We start from the raw sequence: 20,563 nt of genomic DNA on the forward strand, positions 1-20,563 counted from the left end.
AGCGAATCCCAAGCAGGCTCCACACTGTCGATGTGGAACCTGAAGTGGGGCTTGAACTCACGAACCGTGAGATCATGACCTGAGCCGAAGTCTGACACTTAACCAGGTGCCCCTATGCACATTCATTTTAAATGGTCTTTGGACGCTGGAAGATAAAAGCTTGCGGAAGGCATTCTGTTTTTTCAGGTGGTATGTGCAGTGATGCACAAAATCCAATATTCGTGGCCACTATAACGTTGGATTTTGTAGACAGAAGTAAAAATTCCTTGAATTCTTTTTCTTTTTTTAAAGTTTTTTCTTTATATATATATATAATTAAGTAATCTCTTAATATATATATTTTTTATTATTATTATTATTATTATTATTATTATTATTATTATTATTAAGTAATCTCTATGCCCAGGGGCGCCTGGGTGGCTCAGTTGGTTAAGTGTCCAACTTCGGCTCAGGTCATTGTCTCACAGTTTGTGAGTTTGAGCCCCGCATCGGGTTCTGTGCTGACAGCTCAGAGCCTGGAGCCTGCTTCGAATTCTGTGTCTCCCTCTCTCTCTGCTCTTCCCCTGCTCATGCTCTCTCTCTCCTTCAAAAATAATTAAAATATTTTAAAAAAAAGTAATCTCTATGCCCAATGAGGGCCTTGAACTCACAGGCCCAAGATCAAAAGTTTCATGCTCTATAGATTGAGGCAGTCAGGTGCCCCACTTGGGTTGTTTTTCTAAAGCTGGAGATCTTCAAAGATAGAGGGACTTTAACAAGTACTTTTCAAAGAACACACGGTTATTGTATGGCTCTAAAGCAGAAATTCTTGGTCCAGTGACCATTTAGTTTCAGTGGCAAATATTTTTGAAGCCATGATAGGACACATGACAGTTATGATCTTTAAAAAAAATTTTTTTTAACGCTTATTTATTTTTGAGACGGAGAGAGACAGTGTGAGTGGGGAAGGGGTAGAGAGAGAGGGAGATGGAGACACAGAATCCAAAGCAGGCTCTAGGCTCTGAACTGTCAGCACAAAGCATGACGTGGAGCTCAAATTCACCAACTGTGCCCTGAGCCAATATATTATATTATATATATATAATATATATATAACCACAAGATATACAATATAATATACATTATATTGTATATTATATATTATATAATATTGTATTTTTAATACAAATATTAATATTTATATATTATATAAATATATAATATACAATGTATAATATAATTATATAAAATATTAATATATATAATATATATATTCCTTGACACAGCAGTTTAATGGAATATTTTCACCTGGATTAATTCACCTCATTTTACACGTGTTTTAATTAAGATAGAATTCTACAGTGGAAAACATTTTAAATTATATCAATACATTTTTCATCGTAAAAGATTCGAGTAATACAGATAAAATTCAACCCTCTTAACTCATTACCCAATTCCAGGCTTTTCTTAGGGCTAATTACAGTTATTAACTTGAAGCATACATTTCCAGGGGCACCTGGGTGGCTCAGTCCGTTAAGCCTCTGACACTTTTGATTTCTGCTCATATCAAGATCTCACAGTTCATGAGTTCAAGCACCTCCATCAGGCTCTGCATGAAGAGTGCAGAGCCTGATTGGGATTCTCTCTCTCCCTCTCTCTCTCTCTCTCTGCCTCACCACCACTCTCTCCAAATTAAATTAAAAAAAAAAAGTATACCCTTCCAGAACCATGTTATTTGCATGTACATACATATATTTGTATTAATGGAAAAATATGATTTTGTGAATTAAGCACCTTTTTCTCGGGGAAAAAAAAGTCATGATGTAAGTTTTTCTGCACATAAAAACATACGTTTTTATTACTTGTGCCAGGCCACAAGACAATAGGGATCATTTCCATAGTGTATAAATCTGTGCTGCCTCATCTAAAACGTTTTAAACTTTAATTTTGGCAGTCTTTCTTAATCCCCCGCAAAAATAATTTCAGGGAAGGAAAGGAGTCTATTACACGGAGCCTCCTTCAGCAAGGTTTAGGGAATTGTGACCCCAGGTGGCCAGAGAGGGATTTTAAAGAAAGAACGACGAGGATTTTCTCTCAAAAGACCTTTAACTTTTCCTTCTCGCCAAGTCCAGCGTAGGCTGGGGATGAGCTCCTGCCTCTTTTAGGCGGTCTTACTAAAAGGACCCCAATACCGTGACCGACCCCGGGCCCTCCTAAGTTGCCCCTTCTTGCAGCCTTTTGCTGAGTAGCGCGGGAAGAACCAGCTTGGTTCTCTGGTCCGCTCAGCCACCTCTGGCCCCACTGGGCCCCGCCCCCGGCCCCGCCCCGCTTGCCCTGCTTCAGCCGCCCGGCCCCGCCCCATTCGGACAGGCCCCGGCCTGCCCTGCGGGGACTCGCGGAGAGAGCTGACTCCCTCCCACACGAACCCGGCCGCGTGTGTTTGGCCTGAGTCAAAGCCGCGAAGATCCGGAGCCATGTGGAGGACTGTCCATGCCGTGTTCCGGACCCCCGGAACCCCACTCCTGCTCCGGAGGTCAATGTCCACATCTGCCCTTCTCGCCCAGAAGTCTGCGACCTTGACCGTCACCCCCAAGACTGGGCTGGCCGACGAGCTGCTAGATATTAAAGTGGAGGGCTTAGGTCCCAGGGAGAGGGTGACCCTTCGGGCGTCGGCCGTCAGCTACCGAGGCCGCCTCTTCCGATCGCTGGCCCACTACGAGGCGGACGGCCGCGGGGGGTTGGACCTGGCCAGGGACCGGGCTCTGGGCGGCGACTTCACGGGCGTGGAGCCCATGGGGCTCCTGTGGAGCCTCACGCCGGTCGGCTCGGAGGATCCCTGCTTCAGCCAGATGCCGAGAGGCGTGATGAAAACCCCCCTCAAAGTGGAGGTGACCGTCCACCACGCGCCGCAGCAGCAGGCGGTACCGCTGGGCCCGGCGCTGGCCTCTGCCCAGGTGCAGCGCTGGTTTTCCAGCCCGGAGCTGAGCCGTGCTCGCCTGCAAGCCGGCCGCCTGCGGGGCGTCTTCTTGCTGCCCCCAGGTGCGTGAGGTCTTTTCCGCAGAGGGCTTTGCATGGATTTAGGAAAAATGATTTATGAAAGCCGGCTTGCTTTGCTAGCTAACTTATCATCTGAAAAACAGAGCGAGCGCCTCAATTATTTTGTCGCCTAGACACCAGGTGGGACAGTCACTTTGCTAAATGGTGACTGGGATTTAAATGCAATTTGCTCGGGAACCTCTTTTCTGCAGGCTGCCCACCCTTCAGACTCCCAGTGCTGCAGCTGCTATTACTTGTGACTAAGCATATTCTAGTAAGCATAACATTGTTGTAAAGTTTCTCCCAGAAGTATTTGTTTACCTGTCTAGTAGGCAGAGCTTTGTGTTAACTTTTTTAGTTATCATTTCTTGTAAAAATGACGAGAATAGTGGATACAAATCTATCTGTCACTGGTATCTGCTCAAACCCAACATAACTGAAGCCCTATTACATATATTGTTCACTTTTTAAATTCTGGTTTCACGTTAGGATACCGGTGACTTTGTTGTTGTATTTTCTGACATACTCTTCATCATGAGATGAAGACCTTCATCATCAAGAGACCTTCATCATGATGAGGACACTTCTGTTGCTCATTTCATAGATCAAAGAACAATTTATTTTATAAATGAGTAAGCCGAGGCCTAAAGTGTTTTAACCAAATCACACAGCTAGATGGTGCTAAAATCAGGGTGCAGTCAAATTCTTGAGCTCCAAACTCAGACCTCCACAGTAACATGGGCTGAGGAGAGAATGAGTGAAATAGGTTGGTGTTTTGTTTTGTTTTGTTTTGTTTTGGTTTTGGTTTTGTTTTTGTTTTTGTTTTTGTTTTTGTTTTTGTTTTTGTTTTAAAGCCCAGTCTGGCTTATCTTCTGCTCTCAAATCTCAGGATTCTTAGGAACAACTAAGAGTCTTTCAAATGAGAGATTTAAAACATTTTCAGGAACACCTGCATGGCTCAGTTCAGTTAAGCGTCTGGTTCTTGATTTCCTCTCAGGTCAAAATCTGATTCTTGATTTCCTCTCAGGTCATGATCTCACAGTTGGCCAGTTGGAGCCCCACATCTGGCTCTCAGCCTCTCAGTGAAGAGCCTGCTTAGGATTCTCTCCTCTCTCTGCCCTTCCCTTGTGCATACACACACACACACACACACACACACACAAACACACACACTCTCTCTCTCAAAATGAATAAATAAACATTAAAACAAATTTTCATAGTTGAGGGTGTGGAGGGGTTTTTTAAGATCCTATAAGGTCCTAGCAAATTTACATCCTGAGGATCAAATTTCTCAATTGAAACAAAATAAACAAATTCTCAGTTATTTTAATGTGATAATCAGGTTAGTATCTTGAAGGCTGTGGTTGGAAAAATCTATTGCTGGAATAATTTGAGGAACTGTATGTTGTCTTTTTCATGGCTTGCTTTAGGGATTTTGGAAGTAATCTTGAATCCAGAAATGCATGAAATTTATCTAATTTTAAAAAGAGCAGATCAAGATATGCTGAGATATCCAAATGTTAAGAAAACCACCATCTAAAAATCACTATCTTAATATGTATACTCTAGCTTTCACTTTGGTGGCCAGATATCCCTTAACTTATTTCTAGATTTGAAAATTTAGGAACAGCTTCTGGCACTGGAATTTTAGATTTCTTGTTTAGTTTATATTCTAATGTTCTTGCCTCTTATTTTGTTCTTATAAATTTATCTAGTGCTTTTAGTTGGAATAACAGAAAAGAATGTATCTGAGAAATACTAGGAGTCAATTGGCTGAGAAATTCTTCTCTTGGAACGTTGAATGAATAACATAAGCTACAATAGGAATGTTGAAAGAGAAATAACAGATCAACATTAGAAGGAAAATAGTTTGACATTTTGCTCCCTTTCCACTGCCAGGGAGCAAGAATTTACTGTCCCCTTCAAGGTCCTTCTAGCTTCTAGCTGGATTAATAATCAAATTGACAGGAGACAGATTAACAGGAGAACATCAAATTTAATTCTGTATGTATGGGAAATCCATACAGACGTGGAAATTCCAAAGACAGGCAAAATGAGGTATATATGTCATCCTGAACTAAGGAGAAAAGGTTAGGGGTCTAAGACTTTGAAGGGAAGGAATGCATTTCATAGGGCAATAAGAAGAACAGGTGTTTGGAAAGTTGATTTTTGCCCTGCCATACAGTGGCCACTCAGATAAAATTTATCTCTGGATGGGGCGCCTGGGTGGCTCAGTCGGTTAAGCGGCCAACCTCAGCTCAGGTCACGATCTCGCGGTCCGTGAGTTCGAGCCCCGCGTCGGGCTCTGTGCTGACAGCTCAGAGCCTGGAGCCTGTTTCACATTCTGTGTCTCCCTCTCTCTGACCCTCCCCCGTTCATGCTCTGTTTCTCTCTGTCTCAAAAATAAATAAACGTTAAAAAAAATTTTTAAATTTATCTCTGGCAATAACCCTCATTCTGGGAAAGACCCCCAATTGAGATTTTTCCATGTAGTTAAGGGAGGAGCAAAATCATTCCTCTGAGCTCACAGGATCTCAGTTGCCTTCAGCTCAAAATAATCCACATGCCCAAGTAACATATTCTAAGTGGAACTCCCCTGATCCCCTTCAAACTCAAAATAATCTTTATACTAAATTGGTCCATCTAGGGGCAGCCTGCCCTTGGCCCCTATACTACACATATTGTTCATTTTATATTACACCATCATTAGACCTTTAAAATAGCTTAGGCTTTGTTAGGGATTTGGGTAACTCTGTATCTGAAGCTCATTGAGAACTCAAACGGCCCTTTAAAGTTGGATTTTTTTAAAGTTTATTTATTTATTTTGAGAGGGAGAGAGAGAATCTCAACCTGTTGGCACAGAGGGCATGATCTCATGAACTGTAAAATCATGACCTGAGCCAATATCAAGAGTCAGACGCTTAAACGACTGAGCCACCCAGGTGCCCCAAGTTGCCTTTTTTTTTTTTTTAATGTTTATTTATTTATTCTTTTGAGACAGCTTGAGCGGGGGAGGAGCAGAGAGAGAGAGGGACAGAGGATCTGAAGCAGGCTCAGTGCTGACAGTGGAGAGCCAGATACAGGGCTCAACCTCATGAACCGTGAAATCATGACCTGAGCCGAAGTCTGTTGCTCAACCGAGTCACTCAGGTGCCCCGTGGATTTCCTTTTTTTTTTTTTTAATTAATTTAATTATTTTAATTTACATCTAAATTAGTTAGCATGTAGTGCAACAATGATTTCCGGAGTAGATTCCTTAATGCCCCTTACCCATTTAGCCCATCCCCCCTCCCACAACCTCTCTAGCAACCCTCTGTTTGTTCTCTATATTTAAGAGTCTCTTCTGTTTTGTCCCTCTCCCTGTTTTTATATTATTTTTGCTTCCCTTCCCTTATGTTCATCTATTCTGTGTCCTAAAGGCCTCATATGAGTGAAGTCATATGACATTTGTCTTTCTCTGACTGACCAATCTCGCGTAGCAAAATACCCTCCAGTTCCATCCACATAGTTGCAAATGACGAGATTTCATTCTTTTTAATTGCCGAGTAATATTCCATTATATACATACAGTACATCTTCTTTATCCATTCATCCATCGATGGACATTTGGACTTTTCCCATACTTTGGCTATTGTTGATAGTGCTGCTATAAACATGGGGGTGCATGTGTCCCTTTGAAACAGTATAACTGTATCCCTTGGATAAATACCTAGTAGTGCAATTGCTGGGTCGTAGGGTAGTTCTATTTTTAGTTTTTTGAGGGACCTCCATCCTGTTTTCCAGAGTGGCTGCACCAGTTTGCATTCCCACCAGCAGTGCAAAAGAGATCCTCTTTCTCTGCATCCTCACCAACACCTATTGTTGCCTGAGTTGCTAATGTTAGTTATTCTGACAGGTATAAGGTGGTATCTCATTATGGTTTTGATTTGTATTTCCCTGATGATGAGTGATGAGCATTTTTTCATGTATCAGTTGGCCATCTGGATGTCTTCTTTGGAGAAGTGTCTATTCATGTCTTTTGCCCATTTCTTCACTGGATTCTTTGTTTTTTGGGTGTTGAGTTTGAGAAGTTCTTTATAGATTTTGAATAATAACCCTTTATCTGATATGTTGTTTGCAAATATCTTCTCCCTTCTGTCAGTTGCCTTTTAGTTTTGCTGATTGCTGTGCAGAAGCTTTTTATTTTGATGAGGTCCCGATAGTTCATTTTTGCTTTTGTTTCCCTTGCATCTGGAGTCGTGTTGAGTAAGAAGTTGCTGCAGCCAAGATCAAAGAGGTTTTTGCCTGCTTTCACCTCGAGGATTTTTTTTTTTTTTTTAATTTTTTTTTTCAACGTTTATTTATTTTTGGGACAGAGAGAGACAGAGCATGAACGGGGGAGGGGCAGAGAGAGAGGGAGACACAGAATCGGAAACAGGCTCCAGGCTCTGAGCCATCAGCCCAGAGCCCGACGCGGGGCTCGAACTCACGGACCGCGAGATCGTGACCTGGCTGAAATCGGACGCTTAACCGACTGCGCCACCCAGGCGCCCCTCACCTCGAGGATTTTGATAGCTTCCTGTCTTACCTTTAGGTCTTTCATCCATTTTGAGTTTATTTTTGTGTATGGTGTCAGAAAGCGGTCCAGGTTCATTCTTCTGCATGTCACTGTCCAGTTTTCCCAGCACCACTTGCTGAAGAGACTGTCTTTATTCCATTGGATATTCTTTCCTGCTTTGCCAAAGATTAGTTGGTCGGATTTCTTTTTAATGAGGTATTATAGTTTCATAACTCAAAGACTGCCAGAATTATTTGTTTAGATTAATCAGGACTTACAGTTCAAACCAAAACATTTTCCATATCTTTTTTTGCAAATTTTCATATTTTTTCACCATTTTCCAGTGATATCTCACAGGGAAAAATATAAAAACATTTTTACATTTACAGCTTCAAAATAGCCAAAACAAGTATCTATTTCAACCACAAGAATAAAACTATTTCAGCCAAAACAGATGTTTTCTTTTCAAGGCAAATAGGTGAATGTTTTATTTCTTTTTTAAAGTTTATTTATTTATTTTGAGAGAGAGAGAGAAGAGAGACCTCAGAAGAGGCAGAGAGAATCTCAAGCAGGTTCCACACTGCCAGCACAGAACGCGACATGAGGCTCGAACCACAAACTGAGATCATAACCTAAGCCGAAACCAAGAGTCAGACACCCAACTGACTGAGCCACCCAGGCACCCCTAGGTGAATGTTTCAAAACAGAAAAAAAATTAAAATGTTTTTGAAGTTAAAAAATAAAAACATTTTTAAAGAAAAAATATAAATTGTACAATTAGAATTTGATTTAGAAAATGTTAACTGGGTATCATGGTCCATTAAATGTCCTGTTGTCTAATCCCAGATTAATCTTCTTTCCTGGTTTATAGGAGATGGTCCTTTTCCTGGTTTGATTGATATGTTTGGTGATGGAGGATTAAATGAATCTCGAGCTAGTCTCCTGGCTTGTCGAGGTTTTGCTACTCTGGCTTTGCCATTTTTTGGCTATGAAGATCTACCTCCAATCATGAAAGACTTAAATTTAGATTACTTTGAAGAGGCAGCTAAATTTGTGCAAAGTCACCCAAAGGTGAGTGGGATTGTAGAGAGAAATGCGTTTAAAATGAACTCCTTAGGGCCAGGAGAGAGTGAAAAGAAGGTGGTACTAATGGGTTGGAAAATATCTATAACAAATACCTGTTGAATGAATTCGTGAATGGATGAATAAATACATAAGCTATCTGATGAATACCTATATGCTTTTTCTTTATTGAATGCTTTGCGACTTCATTAACAATCATACTTTCTCTCTTTCTCTCTCTCCCTCCCTCCCTTCTTCCCTCCTTGTTTGTCTTCTTTTTCTTCAATGTCTAGGTTAAAGGTCCAAACATTGGAGTGATTGGTTCTGGCAAAGGGGCAGAGTTGGCATTTTCCATGGCTAGCTTTCTCCCAAATATAGCTGCAGTTGTGAGCATCAACGGCTGTGTCTCTAACACAGCTACTGCCCTTACATGTGGTAGATCAATCCTGCCAGGACTGCCTTTTAACCTAGACAAAATCTCTGCCATGGATTCAGGGGCTTATGATGTTAAAGAAGCGCTGGAGGACCCCTTGGATCCAGCCTACCGGGAAAGTCGTATCCCCCTTGAAAAAGCCAGTGCCCATTTCCTTTTTATAGTCGGAGAGGATGACAGGCATTGGAAGAGTTCTGTTTATGCTGACATAGCTGTGAAGCATCTCACAGAGCATGGGAAAACAAATTTTACTCTCTTAAGCTATCCTAACGCCGGCCACAGAATAGATCCCCCTTACAGCCCTTTTTTCTCTGTATACCTTGATCCCGTGTTGGGAGTGCCTGTTTTGGGAGGTGGGCAGCTAAAAGCTCATGCTGTCGCTCAGATTGAGTCTTGGAAGAAGATCTTGGAATTTTTGCACTTGCATCTAGGGTAAAGTCTAACAAACTAAGTTTAGAATATGTGCAGAACCATTTAAGGGATTGATTGAATATTTTTGACAAATGACTGAAATCTAGATCTCTCATGGGCATCTGCAAGCTTTTAAAAGAAGTAAAAATACTTGCTTCAAGTTCATCAGAGCCTGTAACTTTGGTGACTATCCATGTTTCTCCATGTTTGATTGGTTTGAGCTTCAACTCAAGGTAATTGCTAAGTGAAAACCAGTTTTTAATCTGCCATTTACCCAGCCTTCTCACTTACCCTCCCTGTCACCCGTACTTCCAAAGGTTTTTTTAAAAAAACTGGCATATGATAATTAGTTTGCTATTATCTGTCCCAGATGTTATAAAACTGTTTTAAACAGGAGTGAATACATGAATACAGGCCCCAGGTTTTATGGTGAGCAACAACTGGGTTATGATACCTTTCTCATAAGAGAATAAGATGCTGGACTGAATTCTAACACGATGACCCAGAGGCTGATTTGTGGTAGACTGAAGTCAGAATCCTTTCTGTTGTTAGTTAGGTCTTGATTTTTTTTTTTTTTTTTTCCAATTGCCACCTGTTCAAGGATCTTTAAAGAAACTTAGAGAGGCACCTGGGTGGCTCAGCCAGTTAAGTGATGCTTGATTTTGGATCAGGTCATGATCCCATGGTTTGTGAGTTTGAGCCTGGAATTGTGCTCCATGCTGACGGCGCTGAGCCTGCTTGAGATTCTCTCTCTTTCTCCCTCTCTCTCTGCTCCTTCCCTGCTCACACTTGTGTGCTCTCTCTCTCTCTCTCAAAATAAAAAACTTTAAAAAAAAAAAAGGGGGGAAAGAAAGTTAGAAATCCAAAAATACTTACTTGCTTTAAAACTGCCAAGCAATTACTAAGAAACACTGAATCTTTTTTTTTTTTTTTACATTTATTTATTTTTTGGGAGAGTGCAGGCAGGGGAGGGGCAGAGAGAGGGGGACAGGGGACCTGAAGCAGGTTCTGCACTGACAGGCTGACAGCAGTGAGCCCAATGTGGGGCTCGAACTCACGAAACAGGAGATCATGACCTGAGCTGAAGTCAGACCTCAACCGACTGAGCCACAAAGGTGCCCTGACACACTAGTTCTTTATAATTCCCTTATCTCTGTTTGTACTTTAAAATTTTTTTCTTTTTCAACGTTTATTTATTTTTGGGACAGAGAGAGACAGAGTATGAACGGGGGAGGGGCAGAGAGAGAGGGAGACACAGAATCCGAAACAGGCTCCAGGCTCCGAGCCATCAGCCCAGAGCCCGATGCGGGGCTCGAATTCATGGACCGCGAGATCGTGACCTGGCTGAAGTTGAACGCTTAACCGACTGCGCCACCCAGGCGCCCCTGTTTGTACTTTAAAAAACTTTTCTTAACACTTTGTTTCAAAAATATATTTAAAAATAGGCACATTCCAGTTCTCCTCCCAAGTTGATAATTAACACAAGTAGACAATGTAATTATCTGAGGGAAACAGAGTTCATCCCTTCTACTTTCCGCCACCTTCACCAAAAATGTAATTACAATTTGTAGATAAGCCTTAATTTATTAAAATAATTTTAATGCAAGTTCTGAGCTTTGATCTTAAACTTTAAAAATATGTGTGGAATTAGAAGATATTAAAGTTCTGGCCTTCTCACAATTTAGTTAATTTTTTTTCTTCTACATAATTGGAGAGAAAGATTATGGTATTAATTATTAGCGTTTGATTTTGGTTGATCAGTAGATCTTGCAGTCAGAACTGTATTTTGGGCTCTTCTTGGCAGAGGATGAGGTATTGTCACCCTAATTTGCAGTAGTAACGCTATCTAAAAATTTTTTTTTAAGTTTATTTATTTATTGTGAGAGAGACAGAAAGTGCAAGTGGGGGAGGAACAGAGAGAGGAGGACAGACGATCCAAAGTGAGCTCTTCACTAACAGCAGAGAGCCCAATCAACGTGGGGCTGGAACCCACGAAGTGAGAGATCATGACCTGAGCCAAAGTCTGATGCTCAACCGACTAAGCCACCCAGGCGCCCCCACTATTTAAATTGTTTTTTAAATGTTTGTTTATTTATTTTGAGACAGAGAAAGAGTGCTAATGGGGGAGGGGCAGAGGGAGAGAATCCCAAACAGGCTATATGTAGTCATTGTGGAACCTGATGTGGGGCTCAGTCTCAACTGTGAGATCATGACCTGAGCAAAAATCAAGAGTTGGATGCTTAACCAACTGAGCCACCCAGGTTCCCTTATTTTAAAAATTAAAAAAAAAAAAAAAATTATTACAAGTTTCAAATTATTAACATCAACAAGAAAGCATATGTCATACTTTATATATATGTGTGTATGTTTATATGTATTACTTCCAGATTTTGGGGTTATTCATGTAAGATTTTTAAAAGATTGTTTTCTAAGTTTGATTTATTTAAGTAATCTCTACCACCCAACATGGCCTCAAACTCACGACCCTGAGATCAAAAGTTGCATGCTTTTCCTACTGAGCCAGCTGGACACCCCTAAATGATGTTTTTTAAAAAACAGACCAGGGGCGCCTGGGTGGCGCAGTCGGTTAGGCGTCCGACTTCAGCCAGGTCACGATCTCGCGGTCCGTGAGTTCGAGCCCCGCATCAGGCTCTGGGCTGATGGCTCAGAGCCTGGAGCCTGTTTCCGATTCTGTGTCTCCCTCTCTCTCTGCCCCTCCCCCGTTCATGCTCTGTCTCTCTCTGTCCCAAAAATGAATAAACGTTGAAAAAAAATTTAAAAACATAAAAAATAAAAAATAAAAAAAAAATAAAAAACAGACCAAAAACATAGGGGAGAAATTGGCTTTTTACCAAATAAGTATAATGAGAATAATAATCTGGGAAGTGGACTATTGAAAATTGCTACATTGCTCATTCTAATTTGAGCTGATAAACTTTTTGACTATATAAATAACCTAAATAATTAATGACTCAGGCTTTAAGTTTTTTTTTTTAATTTTATTTTAGGGTATACAACTTTTAGCTATTTTGCTCAATCTCTAATCAGCTGTTAAACATGATTTTTTCTTTTATTCAACCCACATTCTTGTTTAGAACATTAAAGTTTCCTTAACATTTGGATTGCTATCATTTCACACTATTTTACCGTTCCTTTTCAATGGGTCTGGTGATTTCTGAATTTGGGGAAACTGTTTCAATAATATTTTTAATCTTTCTCTTATCTTTCTCCTAGGCCTGTAGCAACAAGTAGATCCAAAGCCATAGTTTCTGGTGAACAGCTTTTGGGATCTATTTTGCCATTTTGCAGGATTTAAGAGAACAAAGAAAGGATCCAAAGTATATAATTCTTCATTCTTTTCCTGTGTGAATGTTTTTTTTTAATTTTTATTTTATTTTTAATTTTTTTTTAACATTTATTTATTTTGAGACAGAGAGAGACAGAGCATGAACGGGGGAGGGGCAGAGAGAGAGGGAGACACAGAATCGGAAGCAGGCTCCAGGCTCTGAGCCATCAGCCCAGAGCCTGACGCGGGCTCGAACTCACGGACCACGAGATCGTGACCTGAGCTGAAGTCGGATGCTCCACCGACTGAGCCACCCAGGCGCCCCTGTGTGAATGTTTTTAACCTTTGAGAATCTGAAATTCAAAATGTACTTGATGGGAAATGTAGCATGATATTATAAATTAATTTTCAGAGACCAGTAAATTTTTGCTTATATATTGATAAATAGTTTATATAGAGGTAAATAAAACATATTCATGGTCAAAGTTTACTCCTCCAATGACAAGGAGGAAGTAAAAGTAACATTCTGAGCAAGTATGAAGATAAAATTAATTTGCTAATGATATTTCACAATTAATGCAATGCCTTATGATGTAATCCACAGTTTTGAGTAAGAGGCATACTCTGTTATGAGATCTGTTTGAGGATTAGATTCCCCTTTCAACCCCATCAACAAAACTGGCAAAGATTTTGGCAGCCAAGAAAAATTCTAGTTTGGAGACATGTAGAGAGAGGTGTGGAGATCTCAAACAAACAAACAAACAAACAAAAACAAAACAACACTACAAGAAAAAAGGCTGCATATGTTATAAATATTCATTTTAATTTTCTTTAATACACATTTTACTTTTTCCTATTTTTAAATAACTATGGTTAAATTACCTTTTTCAAAATGAAATGTTATTTCAAAATTTAAAATAGCCACATTATAGAATAACCAGAAAATAAGCAAAATGAACACTTTAGTCTGCTAAGGCTGCCATAACAAAATACCACAGACTGGGTGGCTTAAACAACAGAAATTTATTTCCTCACAGTACTGGAGGCTGGAATTCCAAGATCAAGGTGCCTACAGTGTTAGTTTTTGGTGAGGCTTCTTTTGTTGGCTTCCAGGTGACCATCTTCTTACTGTGTCCTCAGATGGCCTTTCTTCTGTGACCACCACTCCTGGTGTATCTATTCCTCTTATAGCGACACTAGTTATATTGCATTAGGGCCCCACTCTGATGGCCTCATTTAACTGAAATTACCTCCTTAAAGTCCCTATTTCCATAAACAGTCACATTGGGGTTAGAGCTTCAACTCATGAATTGCGGGGGTGGGGGGGACACAATTCAATCTGCAGCAAACAATAGACCCTCATAATATTCTTTAAGATATAGGTATGTATAAATGTGTGTGCAGTATACAATTTTTAAGAAGATTATACCAGCTATTTTGTTTGATAACTTGCATTTTAAATTCAAACATCATGGCTGCCTGCATGTGAGCAGATGCATTTCAGCAGCATTTTTAATGGAAGAATATTATTTCATCATTCGGATGTTCAGTAATACCAATTTGTTTTTGTTTACATTTGGGTTGTTTATCTTTCTGCTATTAAAACCTTGAACATAAATCTCTGCACTTGTCTGATTATTCCTTCAGGATGAAGTCCTAGAAGTCGAACTACTGGGTCACAGAGGTGCACACGTTTTTAAAGCTTTTTATACTATTGCCAACAGCTCTCCAGAAAGGCTGTGTCATTATAAACAGGTATATACGCGTCCCCATTTCTCCATGCCCTTAGCAACTCAGTATTTTTACCATTTTTGTCTAATTTAATAAGAGGAGGGGAGGGGACAAAGACACTTCGGTTTTATAAAACCAGCATTTTATGCTTTCATTCTCCTCTGGAGGGGCTGGGGGAAGGTAACCGAGGAAATTCTGCTGAATATAGCCTCAATCGGATGCCAAGGTGAATTACAGAAGGTGATAAAAAGGATGCGAGGGGCAATCTGCAGGGGAAGGGAATTTTATAGCAAGGTTTTAAAGTTTTAAACTTAGGCAGGTACATCACTTCAGATTAGCTGAAATTGCTTTCGGCAGAAAGCATCTCTGGACCACGCTGCGCCGTTAAGCTCTCACGTCCCGCATGCCACCAGCAGCCCCACCACAGGGACCGGGAGGTGAGCTGCAGCCCTGCGGGAGGACCGAAGCGGCCGCCGCGCCATCCCACAATGCCCCGCTCACGCCACCGGGGGAGGGGGCGGGGAGAAAGTACCGCTGCCAGGGTTGGGATCAGCGGAGGGTTCCGAGAAGTGCGCACGCGCACTGACCTCGGCGGGCCCTAGCAACCAGAGCAGTGACAGTAGCAACGGCCGGAATGGTGAGTACCCTCTAGGCCTCGTAGCCAAAGAGAAGAGATTGGAAGTGGAAAAGGGTGACTGTGGCGTGTTAAGGGTGGGGGGGTCCTCGATCAGCGGAAGGAAGCCGGTAACCGACGCTAGCTAGCTCAGGAATCAGAGGCCTGAGGCGAAAGAGAAGCCCTGCCACCGGGTGGTCTGGGGTGAGGGCGGCCTGGGGCGGATTGCAGGTTGGGTTAATATGGTCGGACTCAGACAGAGAAAAGGAGGGCAAAGGACAGGAAATGCTCGAAAAAGAGCGGACGAGAGTGGGAAAGGTGATGGAAGGCAGAGTGTGTGAATAAGGATTTTTCTGTACATAGAAGTAATTTTCTCTCTGGCGAGACGGGGCGCGGGGAGCTAGTTATGAGAGGAATGTGTGTAACACCGAGTGCAGCAGTATTCCTAACCTGTGATTGCCCAAGTTGCCCTCTGAATGACTGTAAGTGCAGTTATTAGGTAGCATTGTAAAGCCCACTCTGATAGAATATATTAGGATAGCGTTTCTCAAATTTGAGTATGCATAAGTATAGGCGGCCCAAGATTGAGCTTGTTGGAATGCACGTTATGAATTTTTAATATGATGGGGTTCGGGAATGTCCATTTCAACAATGCACCTCAAGTGATTCTAAAATTGGAGGGTGTCCCATCACATTTAGAGAAATACCGCTACCTTGGATTTGAAATCTATCAGTGGTCTATCCAATCAAAGCTCTTTCCGAAGTAGTGATTTTACCTACTGATGTTCCTCAACTCCTACTTAAAGTATGCACTGTTTTGCTTACAGATTTGGTAGATCCAGCTAGTAGTTTGAAAAGGAATGTTGTTGGTTGGTTACAGACCCAGTCAGAGCTGTTTAGCAATGTATGTGATTGTCCTGCCAGATGGAGATGTTTATGAAGAATAAGTATAATTAGTTGTCTTCTTTTTTATTTTCAATGTTTATTTATTTTTGAGACAGAGAGAGAGAGAGACACCGAGTGTTAACAGGGGCAGGGGAGGGGCAGAGAGAGAAGGAGACACAGCACTCCAAGCAGGCTCCAGGCTCTGCGCTGTCAGCACAGAGCCCTTGCAAGGCAGGGCTTGAACTCCCGAACTATGACTCCCGAACTGTGAGATCATGACCTGAGTGACCTGAGATGAAGTTCATGCTTAGACTGAGCCACCCAGGCATCCTTAATTAGTTGTCTTCTTTTTGTGATTCCAGTGCTGTTTAAGTGGGGAGAAATTGAGCCCAGGAAATTGAAATAACGAATTCATGCCTGCACTCAACCACAAGATTAAATACTACTCTTTTAAAAGTAGTTTTCTCTGTGCTTTCCTTACTTCATTCCACAGACATGTAGCTGAAAACCACTGCCAAAGAGAGTAAAAAGTTCTGGAACCTAGGTTTTTGTTTTGTTTTAAGTTTATGTATTTTGAGAGAGAGAAAGAGAGAGAATCCCAATCAAGCTCCACACCACCAGTGCAGAGTCTGATGTGGGACTCGAACTCACAAACCACAAGATCATGACCTGAGCTGAAGTCTGACACTTAATGGACTGAGCCATTCAGGCACCCGTGGAACCTAGGTGTAAGTTCAGGTGAAGAAATAATCAGCTCTAAATAATTCTGAAAGCATGTACCATGAGAATTATTGAAAATCTTCAAATAGAGAATCAGGAAGCTAGCTGAGACTGGAAACTGGTGGTTCTAGAGCCCTCCAGAAATCAGGCCCACATGGTTTTTTAATTAAAAAACACTAGCTTCCAATGTCGTTAAATGATCATATTTCACATCAAAACCCAGATTTATGGCCTCTCTGAAAAATCAGAAATATCATATTTCCCCATTGGATACATTTTTACACCCATTTTTGTATTACAAAAATATAGTGGTGTCATATAATTGGCAACATCTTTTATTTATTTATTAATTTAATTTATTTATTTATAGAAAGAGAGTAGAGGAGAGGGGCAGAGGGAGAGAGAGAGAGAATATTAAGCTGAGCTGAGCTGAGCATGGAGCCCAACCTGGGGCTTGATCCCACTACTCTGGGATCGTGACCTGAGCCGAAATCAAGAGCCTGTCACTCACCCGACTGAGCCACCCAGGAGCCCTGGCAACATCTTTTCTCTCTTACTGGTACATAAGATAAGGGCTTTTTTTCCTTTAAAACTTTTTAATGTTTATTTATTTTTGAGAGACAGAGAGAGCACAGGCAGGGAAGGAACAGAGAGAGACCGAGATACAGAATCCAAAGAGGCTTCAGGCTTTGAGCTGTCAACACAGAGCCCCACATGGGGCTCGAACTCATGAACCATGAGATCATGACCTGGACTGAAGTCGGATGTTTAACTGACTGAGCCACCCAGGTGCCCCCAAATAAGGGTGGTTTTTAAAAAAATGTTTATTTGAGAGAGTGAGTGAGCAGGGGAGGGGCAGAGAGAGAGGGAGAGAGAATCCTAAGCAGGCTCTGCGCCATCAGCAAAGAGCCTGGCACAGGGCTCAATCTCACTAATCATGAGATCATGACCTGAACTGAAATCAAGAGTCGGACACTTAACCGAATCAGCCACCCAAGCACCCCATGGGTGTTATTTTCAATAATGGAGTTTTAATATTTGAAGAAATGTGATATTAGGGTAAATCAAGTCCCACCTCCAGTTGTTTTCTAGAACCAGAGTAAAGGTTAACATCTTTATATGGCCACTTTTACCCATTTATCCATTAGCCACTGGTCCTTGAGGCATTTCTGTTTTTGACTCCTGCAATCTATAGAGGAATTAGTGACCTTATAAACCAATTTGTAGACTGCTAGATTGCTTCCAACTTGAAAGTATTTTCTATGTGTTTTTTTCATGGGCCCACGTAAGGATCTCTCTGGGAAATGTACCCAGGAGTGGGATTTCAGAGTCAGAGGGCCTGTGCATATTTAATTTCCTAGGCACTGTCGGATTACTTTCCGTAATGGCTCTGCTAGTTTGGTTTGTTTTTTAAGTAAGCTCTACCCCCAATGTGGGTCTTGAACTCACACCCTGAGATTGACAGCTGCATGCTTTGCGGACTGATCCAGCCAGGCACCCTTGGCTCTGTTAGTTTTTACTTCCTTTAGCGATGCATGAGAGTTCTACTTTCTCACCGAATTTCTAACTTTTGCCAAGCTGAGGATGTATTTTAGTATCGCATTGTTTTATTCTGCATTTCTCTGATTTTCAGTGAGTTTGAATACCTCATGATATTGTTAGTCATTTGGATTTCAGTTTCTGTGAATTCTGTTTATATTTTTTGTAAAATTTTTCTAATTTTCCTTTTTGTTTCTGAATTTTAGGAGTTTCTCCTACATTCTAGATATTAGTCTTTTGTTGGTTTTATATTGAAAATATCTTCTCACAACTTTTCTCTTAACTTTCTCAATAGTGTTCTTCACTTACTGAACTCCATTTGTTTGTCAATTTATTCTACTGTTTTCAATGTAGATGATCATCTGCCAATAGTGAGTTTTATTTCCTCCTTTTAGTCATTCTAATTTGTATTTTATTATAACATTGACAAAGATCTCTTATACCATGTTAAACAGTAGGAATGATAGTAGGTATCTTTGATGTATTGGAATCTTAAAGAGAATACTTTTTAAAAATAAACATTTTTAAAAAACTTTTTAAAAATGATTATTCATTTTTGAGAGAGAGAGAGACAGAGAGAGAGAGAGAGAGACTGAGCATGAGTTGGGGGGGGTGGGTGGGTAGAGGGAGTGGAAGACACAGACTCCAAAGCAGGCTCCAGGCTCTGAGCTGTCAGCACAGAGCCCAACGTGGAGCTTGAACCTGCAAACTGGGAGATCATGACATGAGATGAAGTCAGAAGCTTAACCGACTGAGCCACCTAGGTGCCCCAAAATATACTTTTTTAAAAGTTTATTTATTTTAAAACTTTTTTTTAATTTTTTTTTTCAACGTTTATTTATTTTTGGGACAGAGAGAGACAGAGCATGAACAGGGGAGGGGCAGAGAGAGAGGGAGACACAGAATCGGAAACAGGCTCCAGGCTCTGAGCCATCAGCCCAGAGCCTGACGCGGGGCTCGAACTCACAGACCGTGAGATCGTGACCTGGCTGAAGTCGGACGCTTAACCGACTGCGCCACCCAGGCGCCCCTATTTTAAAACTTTTAAAATGCTTATTTATATTTGAGAGATAGATGTAGTACGAAAGTGGGGGAGGGGCAGAGAGATACCTAGACTGAATCTGAAGCAGGCTCCAGGCTCTGAGCTATTAGCAAAAAGCCTGACCAGGGGCTTAAACCCATGAGCTATGAGATTATGATCTGAGCCAAAGTCGGGTGCTTAACCAACTGAGCCACCCAGGTGCCCCAAAATATCTTTAAAACAAAATTTACTTGTTTATTTTGAGAGAGACAGCATAAGCAGGGGAGGGGCAGTGAGAAAGAGGGAGAGAGAGAATCCCAAGCAGGCTCTGAGCTGTCAGGGCAGAGCCCGACTTGGTACTTGATCTCACTATCTGTGAGATCATGACCTTAGTTGAAATCAAGAGTTGGATGCTTAACCAACTGAGCCACCCAAGAGCCCCTAAAATATCTTATTTATTTTATTTAAAAAAAATTTTTTTTACATTTTTTTTGAGAGACAGAGAAAGACAGAGCACAAGTGGGGGAGGGGCAGAGAGAGAATGAGACACAGAATTCTAAGCAGGCTCCAGGCTCTGGCTGTCAGCGCAGAGCCTGAAGTGGGGCTTGAACTCACAAATTGTGAGATCATGACCTGAGCCGAAGTCGGATGCTTAACTGACTGAGCCACCCAGGTACCCCTCAATCCCCTTACTTTCAATCTGAAAGTGTCTTTAGGTCTAAAATGGGTCTCTTGTAAACAGCATATAGACAGATCTTGTTTTCTTATCCATTCTGTTACACTATATCTTTTGATTGGAGCATTTAGACCATTGACATTTAGAGTGAGTACTGAAAGATATTAGTTTATTGCCATTGCGTTGCCTATAGCATTGGAGTTTCTGGTGGTGGTCTCTGGTCCTTTCTAGTCTTTGTTGCTTTTGGTCTTTTTTGTTTTGTTTTGTCTTTTCTCCTCTCAGAGAGTCCTCCTTAAAATTCCTTGCAGGGCCAGTTTAGTGTTCATAAACTCCTTTAGTTTTTGTTTGTCTGTGAAACTCTTTATTTCTCCTTCTATTTTGAATGACAGCCTGTCTGGATAAAGAACTCTTGTCTGCATATTTTTCTGATTCAGCATATTGTATATATCCTGCCACTCCTTTCTGGCCTGCCAAATTTCTGTGGATAGGTCTGCTGTGAACCTGATCTGTCTTCCCTTATAGGTTAAGGACTTTTTTCCCCTTGCTGCTTTCATAATTCTTTCCTTATCTGTGTGTTTTGTGAATTTGGCTATGATATGCCTTGTTGATGATATGCCTTTTCGTTGAATCTAAT

The 20,563-nt window shown here is 41.2% G+C and overlaps 2 protein-coding genes across 5 annotated transcripts in view; both read left to right on the plus strand.

Annotated features, from left to right (window-relative positions):
* The first annotated feature begins 1,646 nt into the window (after window positions 1–1,646).
* On the plus strand, window positions 1,647–14,499 carry LOC123584073 (acyl-coenzyme A thioesterase 1-like). 4 transcript variants are annotated; one of them, XM_045451504.1, is made up of 4 exons: window positions 1,647–3,018; window positions 8,424–8,623; window positions 12,693–12,796; window positions 14,392–14,499. In XM_045451504.1, exons 1-3 carry the CDS (start codon window positions 2,454–2,456, stop codon window positions 12,708–12,710), a joined length of 783 nt encoding a protein of 260 aa, XP_045307460.1. In that variant the 5' UTR covers window positions 1,647–2,453; the 3' UTR covers window positions 12,711–12,796; window positions 14,392–14,499. The 4 variants fall into 4 exon arrangements, with proteins under 4 accessions (XP_045307460.1, XP_045307461.1, XP_045307458.1 ...); XM_045451505.1 differs by lacking the exon at window positions 14,392–14,499 and adding an exon at window positions 12,892–12,934; XM_045451502.1 differs by lacking the exon at window positions 14,392–14,499 and adding an exon at window positions 8,908–9,691 and having other exon boundaries at window positions 12,693–12,816.
* Window positions 14,500–14,994: 495 nt separating this feature from the next.
* Window positions 14,995–20,563, plus strand: part of DNAL1 (dynein axonemal light chain 1) — a 49,404-nt gene continuing 43,835 nt past the window's right edge. The window contains exon 1 of the mRNA XM_045451506.1: window positions 14,995–15,112. Coding sequence (XP_045307462.1) covers window positions 15,110–15,112 — 3 coding nt within the window. The 5' untranslated portion in view covers window positions 14,995–15,109. The remainder of the gene's footprint in view (window positions 15,113–20,563) is intronic.

This window comes from Leopardus geoffroyi, chromosome B3 (assembly GCF_018350155.1).
Source record: "Leopardus geoffroyi isolate Oge1 chromosome B3, O.geoffroyi_Oge1_pat1.0, whole genome shotgun sequence".
Classification (NCBI taxonomy): Eukaryota; Metazoa; Chordata; class Mammalia; order Carnivora; family Felidae; genus Leopardus; species Leopardus geoffroyi.

What these genes read in the sequence shown, in the direction of transcription:
- LOC123584073 (XM_045451502.1), top strand. Translation starts at nt 2,454, where the DNA reads ATGTGGAGGACTGTCCATGCCGTGTTCCGGACCCCCGGAACCCCACTC. An exon ending in CGTCTTCTTGCTGCCCCCAG is followed by an intron (nt 3,019 to 8,423) that starts GTGCGTGAGGTC and finishes CCTGGTTTATAG; the next exon opens with GAGATGGTCCTTTTCCTGGT. An exon ending in TTGTGCAAAGTCACCCAAAG is followed by an intron (nt 8,624 to 8,907) that starts GTGAGTGGGATT and finishes TTCAATGTCTAG; the next exon opens with GTTAAAGGTCCAAACATTGG.